The sequence below is a fragment of the Amyelois transitella genome, chromosome 6, assembly GCF_032362555.1.
Source record: "Amyelois transitella isolate CPQ chromosome 6, ilAmyTran1.1, whole genome shotgun sequence".
NCBI lineage: Eukaryota > Metazoa > Arthropoda > Insecta > Lepidoptera > Pyralidae > Amyelois > Amyelois transitella.
This window is the reverse complement of record NC_083509.1, coordinates 2,719,069-2,738,593: the sequence shown is the minus strand read 5'-3', so window position 1 is coordinate 2,738,593 and position 19,525 is coordinate 2,719,069. Positions and strand designations below refer to the sequence as shown.

The window sequence follows — 19,525 nt, the reverse complement described above, 5'->3', positions numbered from 1 at the left end:
GTTTGCCCATCGCCTACAAGAATCCCAAGTTTATAATCATATCCCTTAGTCGCATTTTACGATATTCATGAAAAAAAAATATGGAGTGGTTCTAATCTTAAGTAGCGGAAACCATACGGCAAAGTAAATAAAAATAACTTTTTTAATTATATCTTGGATATGAATTTGTTACTATCAACATATACATATTTAAGTCTCATAAAACTTTTAATGCGTAGATTACAAATCTATAAATAAAATACGTAAGTATGTACAGATTTACAAAGCATATCTATAACAAAGATTTAACACACATTTTGTGAATATCGAAAACGGTATTCACTTTTTTCTTTCAACGAAACATGTTTTGTATTGCATTAATAAAAAAGTAGATAATTATCCTAATGTAAGTTTCGCTTTCATTCCCAAAAAATATATCATACTCGTATTGAGTCTTATAATTGTTTGGTACAATGAAAAATTATAATTAAAAAAAATATGTATAATTCTTTAACTCACTATTTACAATACTATATCTTGTTTTCTAGTTACCTTGTTAGCTCCCTCTTCTTATGCTTCATTTCTGAGAAGAAGTAAAGAATCTTTAAAAAAATTCTTATAAAAAATTAAATAAAATATGCCTGGTATACTGCTTTTTGCATTCCATTATTCTACTCATAGAGATAGAAATAATTAAAAGACTATAAAGATGGTATGTTTGGTGGTCTCGTAATGGCGATGCCTTCACCAAAGACTGGTGAAGGCATCGCCATTACAAGTATGCACCACAATTGGCCAAGTAAGTTTTCCTTAAGTTAACTTCTGCAAAATTAAAACTAAAAAAAATTAAGTTGATACTTTAAGATTTGAACACGACACCTTTCATATTTTTCAGTGATTTACAAAGATTATCATTCATAAAAAAAAATTAAGGCGTGTGGTCATCTTCTTAACAAGTCATTGCGTTTTGTGCTATTAATTAAGAAGCTGTTTAAGATATTTTTTTCTAACTTCTTGTATCTTCTAGGTAGCTGTCTCGTAGGTAAATGCAGTAACAAAAATTTGCTCGGAATATGACGTCACATGAAGGTCGGAACAAATTATAAATCAATAAATAAAAAAAAATTGTAAATGACTGGATAAATTACAATACTTTTTTAAAAAAAAAAAATATTAATGATAGAACAAAATAAGATTTACTTAGCCAATTCTGCGAATTATCTCAAAGCTGCGATGCAACACCACGACACGTTTCTATTGTCATTTTATAATTCAAATTTATATGATTATCCTACTTAATAATACAATTAATGCTAAAACTATGACTATGCTACGATTCTAGTTTTGATTGACTAGTATTTCTCGATGATTGCGACTGATCTCTGACGGCGTTGTCACTGAGCACAGGACGGGCTGAAAAACATCAAAATGTTATAAGACCAATTTATTTATTTATGTGTGTCAGAATCGCGAGTGTACCTCACGGATTTAAATATCTGTTTTGGATTAAAAACGTACTTGCTGTGTACCTCAGTGTACCTATCCTAAAAATCTGAGAACCTCCTTATATGTAAAGATTTACAAATAAAATAGGTACACCCGCCATCTTGACACACATTTTCCTTTACTAATTTATGTACACAGAAAATATCCACAATGTTATCATTGTGGATGCAGAACAGAAGAACCTATGTATTTTTGGTTCTGCTTATTCCTAAAAAAATCTCTTCCAGCAGACCCGAGATAGGAGACATGATGGAAAGGTTGACAGGTATTCCATACAATTATTTATAGACATTCATAAACAAGTACATGTTATAACAAAAATAATATTACCTATGTCAAGATATAAACAAATAGCATATAGGATAGCTAGATTTCTTTCTTTGAAAACATTATTTTTTTAATCACTATATTTTTGAATTATCAAGCAAAGCAATAAAAATGCCTACTCTAATACTACCAAAGTTGTCTCAAAAATAGGAAAGTATTTTAATACATTTGAATAATTTACGCACAATAAAAAATTTCTTGTGTAACAAGAGTAGCAATTTCTATTGATATCGCGAAATTTCACACATTCATGCGGTTTATGTACTATGTGATTAACAAAATCAAGTCTGCAAATAGCGGATTTTATGCTAGTATCATCATTTATCAACATTTTTTTGATCAACATTTTAGATAAACAGAAAGTTTATTGTAAAGAATATTGAATTGATTTATTTTTTCCAAATTTGTTTCATTATTTACCTTTAAAATAATAGACCAAAATATATCTAAAAAAGGGTTTGTTTCCTTGATTTTATTACTTTTTTTATTTAAGTTCAAAATTCATAAAAACAAATGCTATCTTACCCAAAGTTCTAAGCAGAATTTTCTCAATTCCGTGAATGGGCGATTCAAATGTGATACAAAGTATGCAGGCAAGTAAAAATGTCAGCACCATATGAGAAATTGCATTCGCCGTCTGAAATTTAAAAAGAAAATATAGTCAATAATGGTTGGAAGACGAATGAAAGAAAGCTTACTAAGCAGATATATAAAGGAAGTTTAAATGGAAATGTCGGTAAGGAAAGACCTTTAAAAACTTAGATAACAGAAATCCTACTATTTATAAAAACAATACAGATATTAAACGCGCTCGTAACGTTGACACCATCTCGGACATATCACTCATTTTACAATGGTCTGTGGTCACCGAGTACCACACTTGGTACGTAACGTGCGTGTTTCATACCTGTATTACTTATAAATAGTATAATTATATTCTGAAGCTAAAACGCGGCTAAGTTGGAGGTCCATATAGTAGTTTAGCGGTAGTTTAGCCGCCTTGTAGTTTGAAGATGGCAGTATATGATTCCGACTTCTACGGCCCAGATGTAAGTGTCTAAATCAAATTATAGACGTCGGGTCAAGATTTCCCAAAATTAACGGAAAAAAAGAGATTGATACCTCTTCATGAAATCAGAGTAGTTGAAGTACCTAAAAGAAGTGTGCAGGGTTATGCGGAAAGTTACAACAAGGAGAGAAGAAGTAGCCTACATATTCTACTTTTGGATAGTGGTCTTGGTACAAAAGCAACTTAAAAGAGGATTTGATGAAACTATGGTGAAATTAAAATAAAAAATAAAAAACGGAATGATGAAAATATCGTTAAATAAAAATAATGAAAATGAGTAAACACTTACAATAGTGAATATAGTAACGTGCATAGGATGCCTAAGTTGCCCAACGTAGTACAACTCGACAATGCCGTTCACTAAGTACGCACAGAAGGTCAGCCTTGATATTGGCACAAGGAATTTCCATTTCAGCAAAGTGGCCAGCCAACCTGAAACAGGATGCCAAACATAAATAATAATGAAGTAATAAAACAATCTTATGTGAAACAGGCCAGTTTGACCACAAATTCAACGATGTGAAATTGTAAACTCCGATTCATAATAATAATTGTAACATCCGAAAGCCTAATTTGTATATCATCATCATATATCATCACGTCTATATCCCTCGCGGGGTAGACAGAGCCAACAGTCTTGAAAAGACTGAATGGCCACGTTCGGCTCATTCAAATAGTGACAGGTTGCTACAACCCATCGCCTAAAAAATAATCCCAAGTTTGTAAGCATATCCCTTAGTCGCCTTTTACGACATCCATGGGAAAGAGTTAGAGTGGTCCTATTCTTGTTTGTATTGGTGCCGGGAATCACACGACACGCCTCATTTGTGTTTGTGTTCTTAATACCTAACATAAACTCTTTCACCCTAATCAATAATGGTTTAAATATCAAAGCAAAACAACAAGGCCTGTTCCATATATTTATAATGCTATTAAGGATACAAAAAAGTAGTCGTGTGTCCAGTGTCCAGTTTTTAAGACAGACTTATTTATTGATCTGAAATCGTCGTTTGTTTTTTAAAAAAGGGACTTACCACCACACCCAGTCGCACATGCCACAATCAGCCATCCGTTGGCAATACCCCACGCAAGTTTGTGCAGAGATATATACGCTGCGGCTTCTACCACGTTGTATTCGTACCAGTCCTGGTAGAACACCGATATTGAGAAGATGGTCACTGAGCCCAGGACTATGCTGGTGATCCACGCGAACACTTTGAGAGTTCGGGAGAGGGAATAGCTGTAATAAAGCATGCAAATTTGAGACTAGCAAACAGAAAATTTATTGATTGGACTACTGGAGATCTTATATGAAGCAAATTATAGCATTGAGTGGAAGGTTACTTAAAGATTTATTGTGGAAATATGAATATATATGGGACAAATTACAAATATTGAGTTAGCCCAAATTAGTTTAAATATTTTAAATATACGTACTTCTCAGACTGTATCCGGTGCAAAATATATCCCGTCAGTATACCCATAAAGTACGTGACCATTTTCATATGAGTTTTGATATATGCTTCCTTAAAGTAGTAATTACCAGCGAAGTCGGTAAATTCTCTGAAAACGGAAAAAATCATGTAGTTTAAAGATATTACTATCAAAAACATTAGCTATTTATCAGGGAAAAACATAGGAATAGGACCAATATTCTAATATCTGTGGGAAAAAAATCACATAAAGTGACGACAAAACACACAATAATTATTTTGACATCTCTAAGTATCATAGATTAAAATTTACATAAGATTTTCAACTTATCGTTTATTAACAATTCATTTAAGACATAAAATTGAAAGAATTCTTACTTACTTGGCATAGAATAATATAGTTGGATCTAGCCGATCCATGTACGTTATCACAGAGGGTACTGCGAGGGTCACCACTATGCTGAGACCTAAGAAGATGGGGCCGACCCGACTCCACCGCCAGAGGCTGTATATGAAGATGGGGGCGATGAAGAATAGCTGGGTGTCCACGGAGAGGTACCAAGATTGGAACATGCACTGCAACATATTACCATTGGGTTAAACACAGAACTGTTCGTATGTAGTGTAATCATATGATCACGTCTTTATCCCTTACGGGGTAGACAGTGCCAACAGTCTTGAAAAGACTGATAGGCCACGTTCAGCTGTTTGGCTTAATGATAGAATTGAGATTCAAATAGTGACGGGTTGCTAGCCCATCGCCTCAAAGAAGAATCCCAAGTTTATAAGCCTATCCCTTAGTCGCCTTTTACGACATCCATGGGAACGAGATGGAGTGGTCCTATTCTTTTTTGTATTGGTGCCGGGAACCACACGGCACTTATACGGCGGTAGTGTAATCAGTTGCAAAGTCATCTGTTTTTATTTCAGTATCTTCTAATTAATTAAATATCAGCTATCAAAGTGAAAATGATCTCAAAAACTCACAATTTTGTCTGTATTCACATAGTTGTTTATGTACAGGATGTTCGCCCACCATGAGTCCATACACCGTTCCTGCTCAAGCAGAATCCTGTCTTCCCAAAGTGGACCTTCCCCTATCTTTGGGAGCCATGTCATGTAGAACAGAATTACTATCAGGTAAGCTGGAGTCACCCTGAAAATTAACATTTCAACTATAGAGATTAGATATTAGACTAAGGTCAGATCAGATCGATCAGCCGGATGAGTTCCTGCTGAATCTATTTCAAGATTACTCAAATATAGCCCATTTCTTCAAAGAACCGTGAACAATCATTTATACAAGTAGTTATTTACAATATCATCACTAACAAATATATTCGGTGCTCAAACGATCTAAAATAATTCAATTGACAGCACAATCAAATTGTGCCTATTACGCAATTACGAACCAATCAATACCAACCCTTTGATGTTACCTATTGCTTGTCAATTGAAAGGTTTCTACCTAACCCAGATAAATTTGTACCAGTTTCAGACCATAAATGTCTTATACCTTCATAATATATGTAAACTTAGACGTAATAATGATGTTGAATCTGAAATTCTTAGGTTATTCAAGGCTTAGGCCAGTAATTTAGACCGTGTTTATGTTTAAACTATTTTGTCACAAGTATTTTTATGAAAAGATAAATATATGTAGTGTATTAGTTAAGAAAATACAGTAACTATTCTTAGGTATTTTAAATTCAATAAACAACCGCTTAACAACACTTAAAATAATACTAATAGTATAGAAGAGAATGCGAACTCACCTAATATATCGGAAGACCAAAATAGGAATGACGTTTAATTTCCCTCTCCTCTTGTCCAGCTCAATGAGAAGTAGGCGGCTGAAGAGGAAGGCACTCAGGAAGAGAAAGGTATCGACCAGAAGATGGTTGCTCAACATCAGTGAGTTTACCGGTTGCCGTAGTAACTGTGAAATTTAAATAATTTCATATTAATCATGAACTTAAAAAAAATCATGTGGAAACGAATTCGCAGACTAGATTCAAATAGTGACAGGTTAAGTTGGACTAGCGCATCGCTTAAAAGAAGATCCCAAGTTTATTAGTCATTCCCATGATGTCTTTAACAATCTGCATAAAAAGAGAAGCACTAGCACATACTATGTTTTTTTTTCGCTTCAAGATCAGCATGGAAGCTAATTAAAGAAAATAAGAAAGGTCTGTTGCATATAATATTGCTGTTTATTTAGTTAAAGAAGTAGTATTTTTAAAAAGATAAGCAACTCAACAAAACCACGTGTATCTTGCTATTGAAATTACAGGTACCGTAATATTCTACGTGAAGTGTTAAATGTAATATGAAGAGAACCAATATTGACTTGTTCAATACAGTGACGCTCGACAATGACGTCTGAATAAAGTCATTTACACTATAGAATTATGATACAAGTGCTTGTAATACAAATGTCTATTTTCGTTCATATGTTTGTTGATGTCTTAACGGACACTTTTAAATTTGCATGGTTATATTTCGCCTTAACTTGACCAGATCATTCATGCAATGCAACGCAAAATTGGACTACTCTAAGTATTCTCGAACACGTCGCATTGCTTCTCTAAAGCTCTCTCTTTTTCGCCAAATCATGAACGTGTCATCAAAAAATTTAAAAGAAATAATGCCAAAAATATTCTCTTCTTAAATTTAAGTTAATCTTGTTGGTGGAGTTCCTCCATTCATCTCTTTTTTCTATATTTTTTTTTATTTGTAAGTATGTTGTAACGTTTACTCTTTGCTATATTTGATCGAAATATTTTATTCTTGGTCTACCTCTCCTTCCATTAATTCCTTCTATTACAAACATTAACATAACAAAATATTACAATGTCCAGCGAGCATTATGTAGTAAATGTACTACCAACTAGTTATGAGTACATTTTATGAAACTAGTGCAAAAAAACTAAATAACTGATGATAAAATTTACCTTGTCCCAAGCATCAGGATTCATAACAGGTCCACTAGCAATGAACATACAAGCGTGGCCAGCCACGATGAAGATCATAGCAAAACTTTTAATGCCAGTGACACATTCCAATCCCAGAGTATTATTCTGTTTCGTAGAGATAATCTTCTTGATGTTATGGATGACAGAGAAGGAGACGATGAGGTCGTGAATTATAGAACTCTTTTCGCTGCCCCACTTGATAGAGTAAATCTCATAAAGGGTGCTCATGAGGAGAATACTTCCGAAGAAAAGGCAGATGGCCCTGAAACAGTAAAATGTAATTATTATCAACAAAGCATTAAAAATAATCTTTGGGTACTTTTACTTCTTTCTGCAGTAATGTTATGTTCTTACCTCCCTGGAAAGATGCCCAGGATGCGATTTTTTAATATGATCCTGGATCAAATACGTCAAAAAAAGACAATTTATTTTATGGTTGTACTACATACATAGGTCAACAACATTTAAAAAAGGTCCCTTAATGGGTGATAACAATAATATTTGTCAATTCTTAAAAACCTTCATAAAACTATATTCATTCAAGTCAATTACATTACTTTTTCTGACTATTAAATACCTAATCATAATAATATTAAAAAAATAAATGAATAAGCATAGTTTTTATGTAGGTAAATAAATTGTTTCCACCTGTTAAGGTACATTAAATTTATATTCTAACGGCCATCCCAGCTAATTAACAAACCCATTTAGTCTTATCTCCAAATGATTTTACAGGTCTTCTTTGAAAAATTGTTACACAATCCTTTTTAAAATAATTTTATTACACAGTATAATCATCAAAATTTTAAATTAACAAATATTTAAAATAAAAATAAAAATGACGGTCCATTGCCTCAAAGGAAAAGAACAGAATATAAGCGTTTCTTTTCATTAACTTTATCAATCTTCATGGGAAGAAAAACAGCTGGCACTTACTGTATTTTCTTCACTACTAGCAAAGCCTGGAAAACGTATATTTCTAGGAATAACGATATAATTCATCCAAGATCTAGGTCACTAGTTATTATGACTTTATTTACCGTTATGAGAGAGAAGCAAGAGGAATACCATTACGATACGGAAGCCCTAAAATAATTAAGAAACAATTGCCATCTACCATTTCAAAACATGACACTCCATTTTCGGGTAATCGTGCGAAAAGCTCAAAACCATTTATGTTCAGTCACCCGGATCCTAGGCCGTAACAGAACAATTGACACCACATATCAAATTAAACACCAAAGGTATAAAATAATGAAATACAAACATTTCCGTTTTGTTTCCATCACACTTGAATCTACTAGCTATAACACGCTTCTTGTTATGCGCAGAATATATTTCTTTCGTATCTTAAGAATTTTCTCGTATAACTTTTTCAGGAATTTAAATGTCTCATTAATATTACGACCAGTAATTTCGGCTATATCTCGATCGATATAGTACCAGATATATTGACAAGTACGTTTAATTGTATTTGTTTTGTGCCACAAAGTTTGCGAGGTTAACATTCTATCCTAACTAATTATAAATGCGAAGGTAAGTTTGTTTATTGTCCCTTAATCTACTGGACCAATCTTTTTGAAAATTTGTGTAATTAAGACTTTGGATCTGGAAATGGACGTATTACCATTCATCCCAGTAAAAAGTTCCTGTGGCATTTGCGAAAAACCTGTATTCTTTTGTAGGTGGTGCAATTTTTTTTTTTATTTTTCAATTTAAATGTAATAATTTCTGCCAATCTGTGTCATAGTCTAGATATCCACATCAAAATTCTGTGCGGAGTAAATAGTGACGTATATCTAGATCTAAAACCCACGTTGAGTAACAGTTTCAGACAAATACCGTACCTATACATAGCTAGTGAGGTATCGATACAGTTTATTGAAGCATCCGAACAACTCATCGCGTTTGAGATATGATGATTGATCACACCGCGATAATATAGCCTCGCTTTTTCAATCAACTTATTTTCAGGAAATTATTTATGAAGTGAGAATTATTATCTTCTGCATAATGAAAACAAAAGGTGACAGATATATTGTCAACAACAGGGAGTTTTAGGATTTCCCACATGAGTGAAGACCCAGGCAAGACCTAGTCAAATAAATGGGAATTATTTACGCCGCGCTGTTATTGTTGGTATTGAAATGAGAAATTGGTGCCAATTCAGCAAAAGTATTTACTTTGAGTTTTGAATTGGTAAGTAAGTACTTATTTATTCCGCTATAATAATTAAGAAACTAGTTTATCAATTCCTTATCTAGATCGCAAGTTTTAGAGCTGTTCAATAAATCAGAGAATTTGGATAAAAATATTAAGGTGTCACAATTACAGCCATCAGTTGCAACGTCACATTCAACATTACTTCTTTTATCCTATATATATTCTGTCTATATTCTACGGATACAAAACACGAAGTTAAGCAAAATGACATGAATAACTCACAAAAAAGCCACATCCAAAGGTTTGACGACGACAGGTCGCCTCAGATAACAGTCTCTCTCAGTCAGTTCCACCGAAGTTGAATTGCCGACCGTGTGAGACAGAACATCGGTTACAAATTCCTGTACAGCATTAGCCTGGCAGGCATTGGGGACGCAGACTGCCCAGCGGAGGATCTCGCCGCGGCCCGTTCGCACCTGTAAACGAAGTTTTACAGATCATACATACATATGGTCACGTCTATATCCCTTGTGGGCTAGACAGAGCCAACAGTCTTGAAAAGACTGAATGGCCACGTTCAGCTATTTGGCTTAATGATAGAATTGAGATTCAAATAGTGATAGGTTGCTAGCCCGCACGGTGCCGGGAACCACACGGCACAGATCAAGTTTACTTATTTAACTATATCTTCTATACATATATTAAAACAGTAAGTGACCGATGTTTGCTCTTGAAAGATATTTCAAAATAATCAATATATATCGCGTATCGATTTTCTGGAAGATTATTAATTGTTTTAAGTCCAACAGAAGCGAAATATTTTATTTTTAGAATTCCTATGTGTATGATTGTACTCAAAACACACGAATAGTATTGGTCCGATTTGAATACGGTTTTCTCAGATGTATTAGGCATGGTCCACTTAAAAATTGGTAACACACAAAAATCAAATAAATAACTACTGTATCAATTTTTTCAAAAATTTTGTCCTTTGGAGTTCTTGGAGAGAATATTTACCCAATTTGTAAACCTAAACCTAAAAATTAACCGAAACTGTTTTATTTCATTAAGTCATTGATAAATATACTGCAGGAAAATAAGATTTTATTATTTTATACTCGTATATAAGTACTTATTTTAAGTTAGCTAAGTCGATAAGCTATAAGTCAACAAAGAACTAGGTGGGCACAAATAGATATTATATATTTATCTCCATTGGTTTGTTTAATAAAACCTATTTGTTTTTACCAACAACCGTGACATGTATTCATTGTTTGTATATATTGATTTAGTTACGAAAATAAAAAGAAATTCTTTGTGAAAAGTACAAACTGTAAACGAATAATCTAATGTATCTGATCTGGCAATGTAAGATAACTTTCATAGTTTCCTGTCACAGTAAAATAACGTTCTTCTTCTTCTCCTCTTGGCTTTCTTTAGTACCGGTAACATTCTCACCTTTCTCAAGAGGAGCGTGGGGTGCGAATTAACGATCACGATCCTGAATTGACTAGAGTTAGAGTCAGTTCCTCGTGTAATAATCAGCAATCAAATGACCTTCTCAAGGGAACCAGAACCTAACTCTTATTGGGTAATAGTAACACATTCAATTGCCTGAATGTGCAGGTGTAATCACAATGTTTTCCCTCGCCGTAAGAGCATCGATTAGCACTGAAACTACATAGCCGAGGCAGAATTTGAACCTGTGCCTCCACAGGCCAATACTTAAGTATTTCATCCCTTGCGGAGAAGACAGAGCCAACAGTCTTGAAAAGACCAAAATGACATGTTCAGCAAAACGACTTTAGCGGCATTGATATTCTAATGGTGACGAATCCAAAGTTTATTAGTAAGAATCCCAAGTTTATTACACTATCCATTAGTCGCCTTTTGCGACATCTATGGAAAACAGATGGAGTGGTCCTAGTCCTTAAACTATCACACATCAAGTTTTCCCGTCACTGGAAAGACAGACTAAGAGTCGCAAGATGCAAATTGAGATTCAGATGGTGACAAGTTAGCTCATCGTCTCAAACTCTTTGTTTCTCCTATCGTTAACCCTTTACTTCTCTGGTCCAGAGCCCAGAATGCGCCCTTAGACCACCATCCAGGGTTATATAAGTAGCGACTCATGTCTGAACACCACAAGCTTTACATGGTTACTATAGTTGAATGTGCTTATTTCCTTAGGTCCTTTTTCGTCTCAAACTCAACTAACCTTTTTGGCTTCTTCGGATTCCCTCCATTTGATAGCAGCAAGACAGTACTGTCCTTCTATAGGTAGATTCTTGTCTAATTTGTCGCTGATTTCCACACACTCATCGAAGTTTCCGAGGTGGTACGAAGAACCAAAGAGCAGACCTTGAGGAGATTTAGCTGACGCGTCGAACACTGCAATGGAAAGCGTTGGAAATTTTATTATTATATCTTAAATGTTTTTGAGTTCCTAGAGTTATTATATACATCTAAGATTGTTTTCATTTCAAGACATGAACATTTTTCAAGACAGCTCGAGTAACCAATTGTGATAATTTTTATTTAAAATAGGCATTTCACGGCTGTGATCCTAGGCTGTCTTTAATTATTAATAAAAAATCTAGTCATCACTACATTTCTTCTTCGTCATATTTTTCCACTTTTTTACATAAAAATAAATGAAAGGTACATAATGTTAGTTGTCTGTAATTTATCACATCTCTTTCTGTTCATATTTGATCTATGCCTATATTTGTCCTGCAGTATAGTCATGTTTTCCTCTACTAATTACAACAAGACCATGCAAAATTTTTCTCAAATTTGCCTTCACTTTTTCTAATACAAAATTCGTATTCCGTCAATGTTTTCGTAGGAAATGAATTCAGAGGCGGTGTTTTCCTGATGCATAGGCATCCGGAAAATCGAAATGAACAATTCTGACGAACGATCATTGACTTTTATTGTTCTTCAAAATTTCTGTCCAATCTCACGTGCAATCTGAATTTCATTTTGTTCGTTGATACTGTTAACAATGTTAATTATGCCATTTTTGGCAAAATGCATAATGAGATTAACTATTGTTTGTTAAATATTTATTTTTTGTATTGTATTGTACTGATATGTATTTATTTTATAAACTGCTCACATCTGTCCGCCGAGATCGTGAGGGACTAAAGCAGGTACACGGACAGACACATTTTAATGTCTCCTTTATCCCATATTGAGGTTATATATTCATAAGTCAAGGCCATTTTTGGTTGGATGTCTCAATGTTGGAAGCGAAATATGCGAGAGACTAGAGTACCTATGATCATTCCCATAAATACGCATAACCTAAACTTCTTTAGGTCTTCCATCTCACCTGGGAGTAAATGACGATGAAGACGAAGATGTTACAATACAAATTCGGGGAATATAGTTCCTATAAGTCCCCTTTGTATTACTTTAAACTTCAACTCGCCTGCCATACCAAAAACATATTTAACACAGTAAAATTAAATCTCTTTTTCTAAAATTTTCAACAATGAAGTTAAAACAGGCCTTTCTTTAAATCTACTAGTATTCTATCAAAAGATTTATTTCTCGTCAGACAATGGAAATAGACAGTTACGGAGAACTGGGGGTCCTTGCATTCATCCTACTTAAATGGTTTCCCTATAACATTGAGAACACAATAGACGGCTCAAATTTATACCTCAGCCTCGTTCTAAATCACCGTAATTGATGTAATTATATCAGATTAGTACTGGGTCAGGTTCATTTATGTTTTTCGCTTGATGGGGTGCTTAGTACTCTAATGTGTGACGTAATTAGTTCTCTAGAAATCCTAGGCTAAAGGTTAGTCGCAATGTTAGGTAGCGAAGTGAATACACATAATATTTTGCCACAATTAAATAGAAAATTATTTCTTGTAGTAATTCAGCTACAGCATTTATTGGTTAAGGTTTTTGTAGACATGTAGTCAAAATTTATTGAGGGATTTCAACACAAACATTTCCCGTGATAAAGTGGGCGCCTTGACCACGGGGCCACCCATACAGTCTTATCAAACACTAGACTGTTAGATAGTGCTATTAGTATTTAGACCGCCTATTGTATTTTTATTCATTTATTCTTTATTATAACAATTACAATTTGTAAGGTGCAATAGGTGGACTGAATGCTAATAGCATTATGTACCATTGGGTTAAGCTCAAAAATTACTTCATCAATTCTTCCGCCCGGAAAGGTTAAATTTAGTAAAATCTTCGCTAATTCACGATGCCGCGGGATTTTTGAAAAATGCTCTTTTGAATGTCAGTCAATCAAGTCATTGTCTTCTTTTAAATATTTAGATAGATTATCTATATTTGTGTCAATAATTCTGTAACAGAACAATGAAACCAAAAACTCAAATTCCCATTCAAATTCATCAAATGCCAAATTAACAGTCGGATACGACCGACATCTGACAGATTGCGATTAATCGCGCGAGTCACAGCGAATTTATCGCTAACTAGAGGACGTCCGCGGATTCGCCCGCGTAAAATATTATATAATTCCCGTTCCCGCGGGAATTTCGGGAAATCTTCCCTTAATAATGAAATTAATCTATTATAGTTAAAAATAATAATGTACAAACAAAATATTTTTACCGTTTTATTGCATGTATAGATATATAGATTTCACGTAATCACCCCGAGGGGCCGGCCGATACAGATTTCCATTTCATAAGACAAAATATTGTTATTCATTGTCCAGTTACCGGTAAACGGTACAGGAATTTCTAGGACCTGTTGAATGAAACATGTTGTGACTTTTTGTTGTGATTTACAGCTACGCGGAAAGACGGGCTATGACAAGTTTTCACCAATACGATTCCAGGTATGTAAGTATATTTATCATACTGTGAAATAGTACGAGATTTTCACGGTTAAACAGTTCAATGAGATTTGATAAAATTTTGAATTTCAAACAACATGATATATGATATCAAAAAACTATGGAAATACCAAGGGAACTTTACTTTTTACCGGGATGAAATGTAATATGACCTTCTCCAGACACTTAATTATATGCGTGATATTTCAAGAAGATTAATTCAGTAAATAACTCGTGAAGAGGTAACAAACAAACAAATAAACTCACTTTTGCATTTATAATATAAATTGGGATTTGTATAACCTTTCCGAAGCAACCGATCCACTGTAGCGCCACTATCGCCTCATCTGGTAATGTGGCTTTGTACTGCGTAACTCTTTGTATCGGTATCGGAAAATGAACCTTTGTACTGCCTACCCGATTGTCATGTTACTATTTGTTGTTAGCAAATGCACCGGCATTATGTCTTTTCATAAATACATACATACATACATACCGTCACGTCTATATCCCTTGCGGGGTAGACAGAGCCAACAGTCTTGAAAAGACTGAATGGCCACGTTCAGCTATTTGGCTTAACGATATAATTGAGATTCAACTAGTGACAGGTTGCTAGCCCATCGCCTAAAAAAGAATCCCAAGTTTGTAAGCCTATCCCTTAGTCGCCTTTTACGACATCCATGGGAAAGAGATGGAGTGGTCCTATTCTTTTTTGTATTGGTGCCGGGAACCACACGGCACCTCTTTGCACGGCATGTCTTTTCATATTACACTCATAGTACCTACTGGGCTATTTATATATACACACATAAATAGATACTTGGGCCTACTGGACAGACATTTCTTTAGAAATAAGTAGTGCCCGTTTACTAAGTCCTTAGTCTAGGTTCTAGTTGTATTTTTTTCCTTGATGTACCTACAACTATAATAACGTCTATCTCTTACACAGTATACAGAACCAGTAGTCATAAGACTCCAAGGTCAATCAGCTGTCTAAGCCGATACTCATAAGGTTTAGAATGGCGAAATGGATTAGTGATAGAATTGAGATTCAAAGGTAGTTATTTGAAAATAAATAAAAAACAAAACCTCGATCGCCCTGTTACCAGTGGCGGCAGAGCACATGTCTGAAACTGCATGCCAAAATTCAAATCTCAGACCCATCAGTTCTTTTTGTTCGTTTATATGTCAGTCGGTGTCCTTCTTTTAATATTTTACATTCATACATACATAAAATCACGCCTCTTTCCCGGAGGGGTAGGCAGAGACTACCTCTTTCCACTTGCCACGATCTCTGCATATTTCCTTCGCTTCATCCACATTCATAACTCTTTTCAAGCAAGCTCGGCGGTTTCGGGTACTTTTGACCCGATAGTAAAACGTGTACGACGGTAATATTTAATATTTTATTTTATTCTAAATGTTCAGATTTAAGAGAAGATTACCAATCGGTGTTGTGCGATCGCAAAATATATTATTAACTTTTATTATTATATTATTCTTTCACATTGATTGTTTGTTTGTTTGTAAAATCTTTGTTGCACATATGTAAAAATATGTAAATTTTGGACTTAACCCAATTGATTGTGCTTCCCAATAAAAGCTAACTTTTTCAACAAATTTTACATAATTGTTCATGGAAATAAACAAAATAATTAAATGTCTAAACAGTCATTACTACATAAAAAAACTATGTTATAAACAATCTTAGTTTAAATTGTAAAGTTTTCCTAAAACAAAATGCGGAACAGACAGACGCAAACGTGTTATGGCAACATTGAACTTCCTTGCGTAACACCAATCCAGTTTTACTACCAATTGTTACCAAATAACGTATATACGGAAGAGGAGATTATTACTAGAAGACGAAAAAGTTATACTTAAATGCATTTATTGACATTGTTTGAGATTGTAACTTCTTTTACGTTTGTCATCAGTTTATACCGTTTTCGTCCAGGCTAGTGAGTCCACTTCTCTGACCTTTTATCTTCTCGCCAGCTTGTTTTAGATATTTTGATTAACAAACGAGCAGACTGAGGTTAAATGTACTCCAATTTCCATAAAGTAAGTACATATATTTTCAAAAAAAATAGCGTAATAGAAATAAGATCAAGAACATGATGCTACACTTTTCTTTACAAACTATATTTATACAGAATTCACACAGACTTTCGTGGATTAATGTGAACTTCACGGAAGTTTAACAGCAACTCGAATTCTCAATTTGTAGTTCGTCATTTAGGTAGTACCGAGGTCCAAGGTCCCAACTACGCCCTTATAAAATACTTGTACACATATGATAACGTATATATCCCTTGTGGGGTAGACAGAGCTAACAGCCTTGAAATGACCACGTTCACCTACATGGATTAATGATAGCTTGTGCTTCAAATAGTGATATATTGCGAGCACATCGCCTAAAAAGGATCCCAAATTCAAGGCGGTTCCTTTACGTTTATTGACTTTAACAGTAACGTTACCTTTTTTACAATGACTTTAAAAAAATATACAAAACACGGGTACGCCTCGCCGCGATGTCGCCTTTTACGACATCCATGGGAAAGAGTTGGAGTGATAACATCACGGCATTGCTCTAATTCTCCCTAATAATGCACTGGCCCAAGGTGCCCACCACGCCCTTATAAAATCCGCGTAAAATTTCACAATTAGGTCAATACCACAGTGCAAGCGATGCGCAGTCCGCATGCAGCCAATTCTGTGCCAGTCCCAACACTGCTTAGAATTCGCCACGGAACACAAGGCTGTACTGACGACGACTACTAATAAGATTAATCTAGAAGGTGTATTAATAAAATTTAGACTGTGGATCGAATGTCAAAACAGTTAGTAATATTTAAAATAGGATGAGGGTGTTACCATGACTGTCTCATTGGGTTCCCAGTAATTAAGAATAAGACGACTCTATCTAATTCGTCGTTAAAGGCGACTAAGAGAAAAGGCATATTTTAGTGCAGGTTATACTATCGTCCGATATGGCTTATGATCCCTGCAAAGTTTGCAAAAATCAGACAAAGGTCGCTTAGTTAAAAAAATTTGACATACCCAACCCAGGATCAGGATTAAATGCACACCCTTGGTCTTCTTCAGAGAGGTGAGGATGAAACCGGGGTTTACGCCGGGAAGAAAGATAATACCTGACTTACTAACTCCTGGATCATGGTTTTAGACCGATCACGGGCAAGCCCAGAGGAACGGAACGAGGCAAACGCAATGGTATTCATACAAATAGTTAATAGAACATACATACATACATACATATGATCACGTCTATATCCCTTGCGGGGTAGACAGAGCCAACAGTCTTGAAAAGACTGAATGGCCACGTTCAGCTATTTGGCTTAATGATAGAACCGAGATTCAAATAGTGACAGGTTGCTAGCCCATCGCCTAAAAGAGGAATCCTAAGTTTATAAGCCTATCCCTTAGTCGCCTTTTACGACATCCATGGGAAAGAGATGGAGTGGTCCTATTCTTTTTTGTAATAGTGCCGGGAACCACACGGCACTGCCGGGAACCACACGGCACTGCCGGAGTTAATAGAAACTTATTATTATTTCAATGTAATTCAAAGTTCAGGTCAAAAGGAAGAGAATTTGATATATATGAAACTTAGTTGAAGTAAAATAATAAGGATAGTATAATTCTTAAAGTTGAACAACTAGTTTGTAAATTTATGAATTAATTTGAGGTCAGTGAGTCAGACAACCGTAAGTTTCGGGGTCACGCGAAATCTATTTCATATCTTAGAATTGGTAATTATCAAAAATAATGATTATGTTGGTTTTGGTATTTTCCCAAAACTCATGATAATTTCAAGGAATCTCCATCAAATATACATCTATCGCTTACACAATAGTACTTATTTTTTTATACACTTGATAATTTTTTTGCAAAAAGAAATATTTAAAAAGTACCAAGAAGTTATTTAAATTAATGAACAGCATTAATAAGGAATAAGTATACTTGCTACATAATATCCGACTTTTCATTTTCCTTCTTACCCATAATAAGTGTATTATATTTTAAAGACTTTCAATCAAGAATCTATCGTAAGTTTAAATAAAGTTTAAATGTGTCTAATCTTCCAGGGATTTTTAATGCACGAACCTATTTTTAACTCCGACAAACTCAACACGCGATGTCTTACGCATACTAACATGAATTAAATGTACAATAACGTACATATATCTGGATAACATAATTGTTTGCTCTAAGTTTAACTTCTGAGTGTACAGTCGGGACGAGTCAGTTTAAAACAGTTTGAAAATGTCTTCATTTGTTTTTCGAATATTTTTGGTCCAGTCGGTAGATGGCACTTTGTTACTTGTATCGTTAGCCGAAATGAAATGAAATTAATAAGTAAAGTCATATCATAATATTGAAATTAAATTAAGAAGCGAAACGATTTGGTGTTGGCATCAATCAATCGAACAGTCGAATAGAATCTTATTTAAAAAAAAAGAATATTAATATTTTCTATATTCTATACCATTTTCAAAACAAGTGTCAAATAATATTCTGTCAGTTACATTGGTGCTAATTATTGTCTACGATTAATTGTAATTCTTCTGCTCTACAGTTTTATATGTTCTATGGTACAGCCTGTAATAGACTTCTTTGTTACTTTACACATTACCAAATAATAGATTGGGTAAACTCGATTTATTATTAACTGTACTATTATTAAAGTTATGCGCATATTTATTTAATATGTACGTTTGTGTACTGTATGAAGTTGCCGAATTTATTTAATGTATTTCGATTAGCACTTGGTTGATACAAAGATCTGTTTTTATCAGATCTATACACAGAGCCAATACTCTAGCCAATAGTCTTTTTTTAACGGTTAGCTCTATCTTATCTAGTCATCATCTTCCAGTAAATCTAACGTTATGTCTTAACCTCTTAACCGTCTTAACCTCTAGTTGGGAGCCCGAAATCCGTTTGTGAACGTTTAAACATCTTTGTGCAATCCTTTAGTAGGAAGATAAGTTAAGTTTTTGTATAAAACGCCGTGTGGTTCCCGGCACCAATAAAAAAAGGCATAGGACCACTCCTTCTCTTTCCCATGGATATCTTAAAAGGCGACTAAGGGATAGGCTTATAAATTTGGAATTCTTCTTTTAGTCGATGGGCTAGCAACCTGTCACTATTTGAATCTCAATTCTATCATCATCCCAAAAAGCTGAACGTGGCCTATCAGTCTTTTGAAGACT

The 19,525-nt window shown here is 34.4% G+C and overlaps 1 protein-coding gene across 1 annotated transcript in view; it reads right to left on the bottom strand.

Annotated features, from left to right (window-relative positions):
* Window positions 1-1,213: 1,213 nt before the first annotated feature.
* The window catches only part of LOC106134551 (nose resistant to fluoxetine protein 6), a 28,701-nt gene continuing 10,389 nt past the window's right edge, over window positions 1,214-19,525 (bottom strand). Inside the window, exons 2-12 of the mRNA XM_013334636.2 lie at window positions 11,671-11,843; window positions 9,735-9,928; window positions 7,269-7,551; window positions 6,090-6,253; window positions 5,302-5,470; window positions 4,697-4,890; window positions 4,319-4,444; window positions 3,916-4,121; window positions 3,171-3,313; window positions 2,338-2,449; window positions 1,214-1,392 (exon numbers count right to left, since the gene is read on the bottom strand). Coding sequence (XP_013190090.2) covers window positions 1,310-1,392; window positions 2,338-2,449; window positions 3,171-3,313; window positions 3,916-4,121; window positions 4,319-4,444; window positions 4,697-4,890; window positions 5,302-5,470; window positions 6,090-6,253; window positions 7,269-7,551; window positions 9,735-9,928; window positions 11,671-11,843 — 1,847 coding nt within the window. The 3' untranslated portion in view covers window positions 1,214-1,309. The remainder of the gene's footprint in view (window positions 1,393-2,337; window positions 2,450-3,170; window positions 3,314-3,915; window positions 4,122-4,318; window positions 4,445-4,696; window positions 4,891-5,301; window positions 5,471-6,089; window positions 6,254-7,268; window positions 7,552-9,734; window positions 9,929-11,670; window positions 11,844-19,525) is intronic.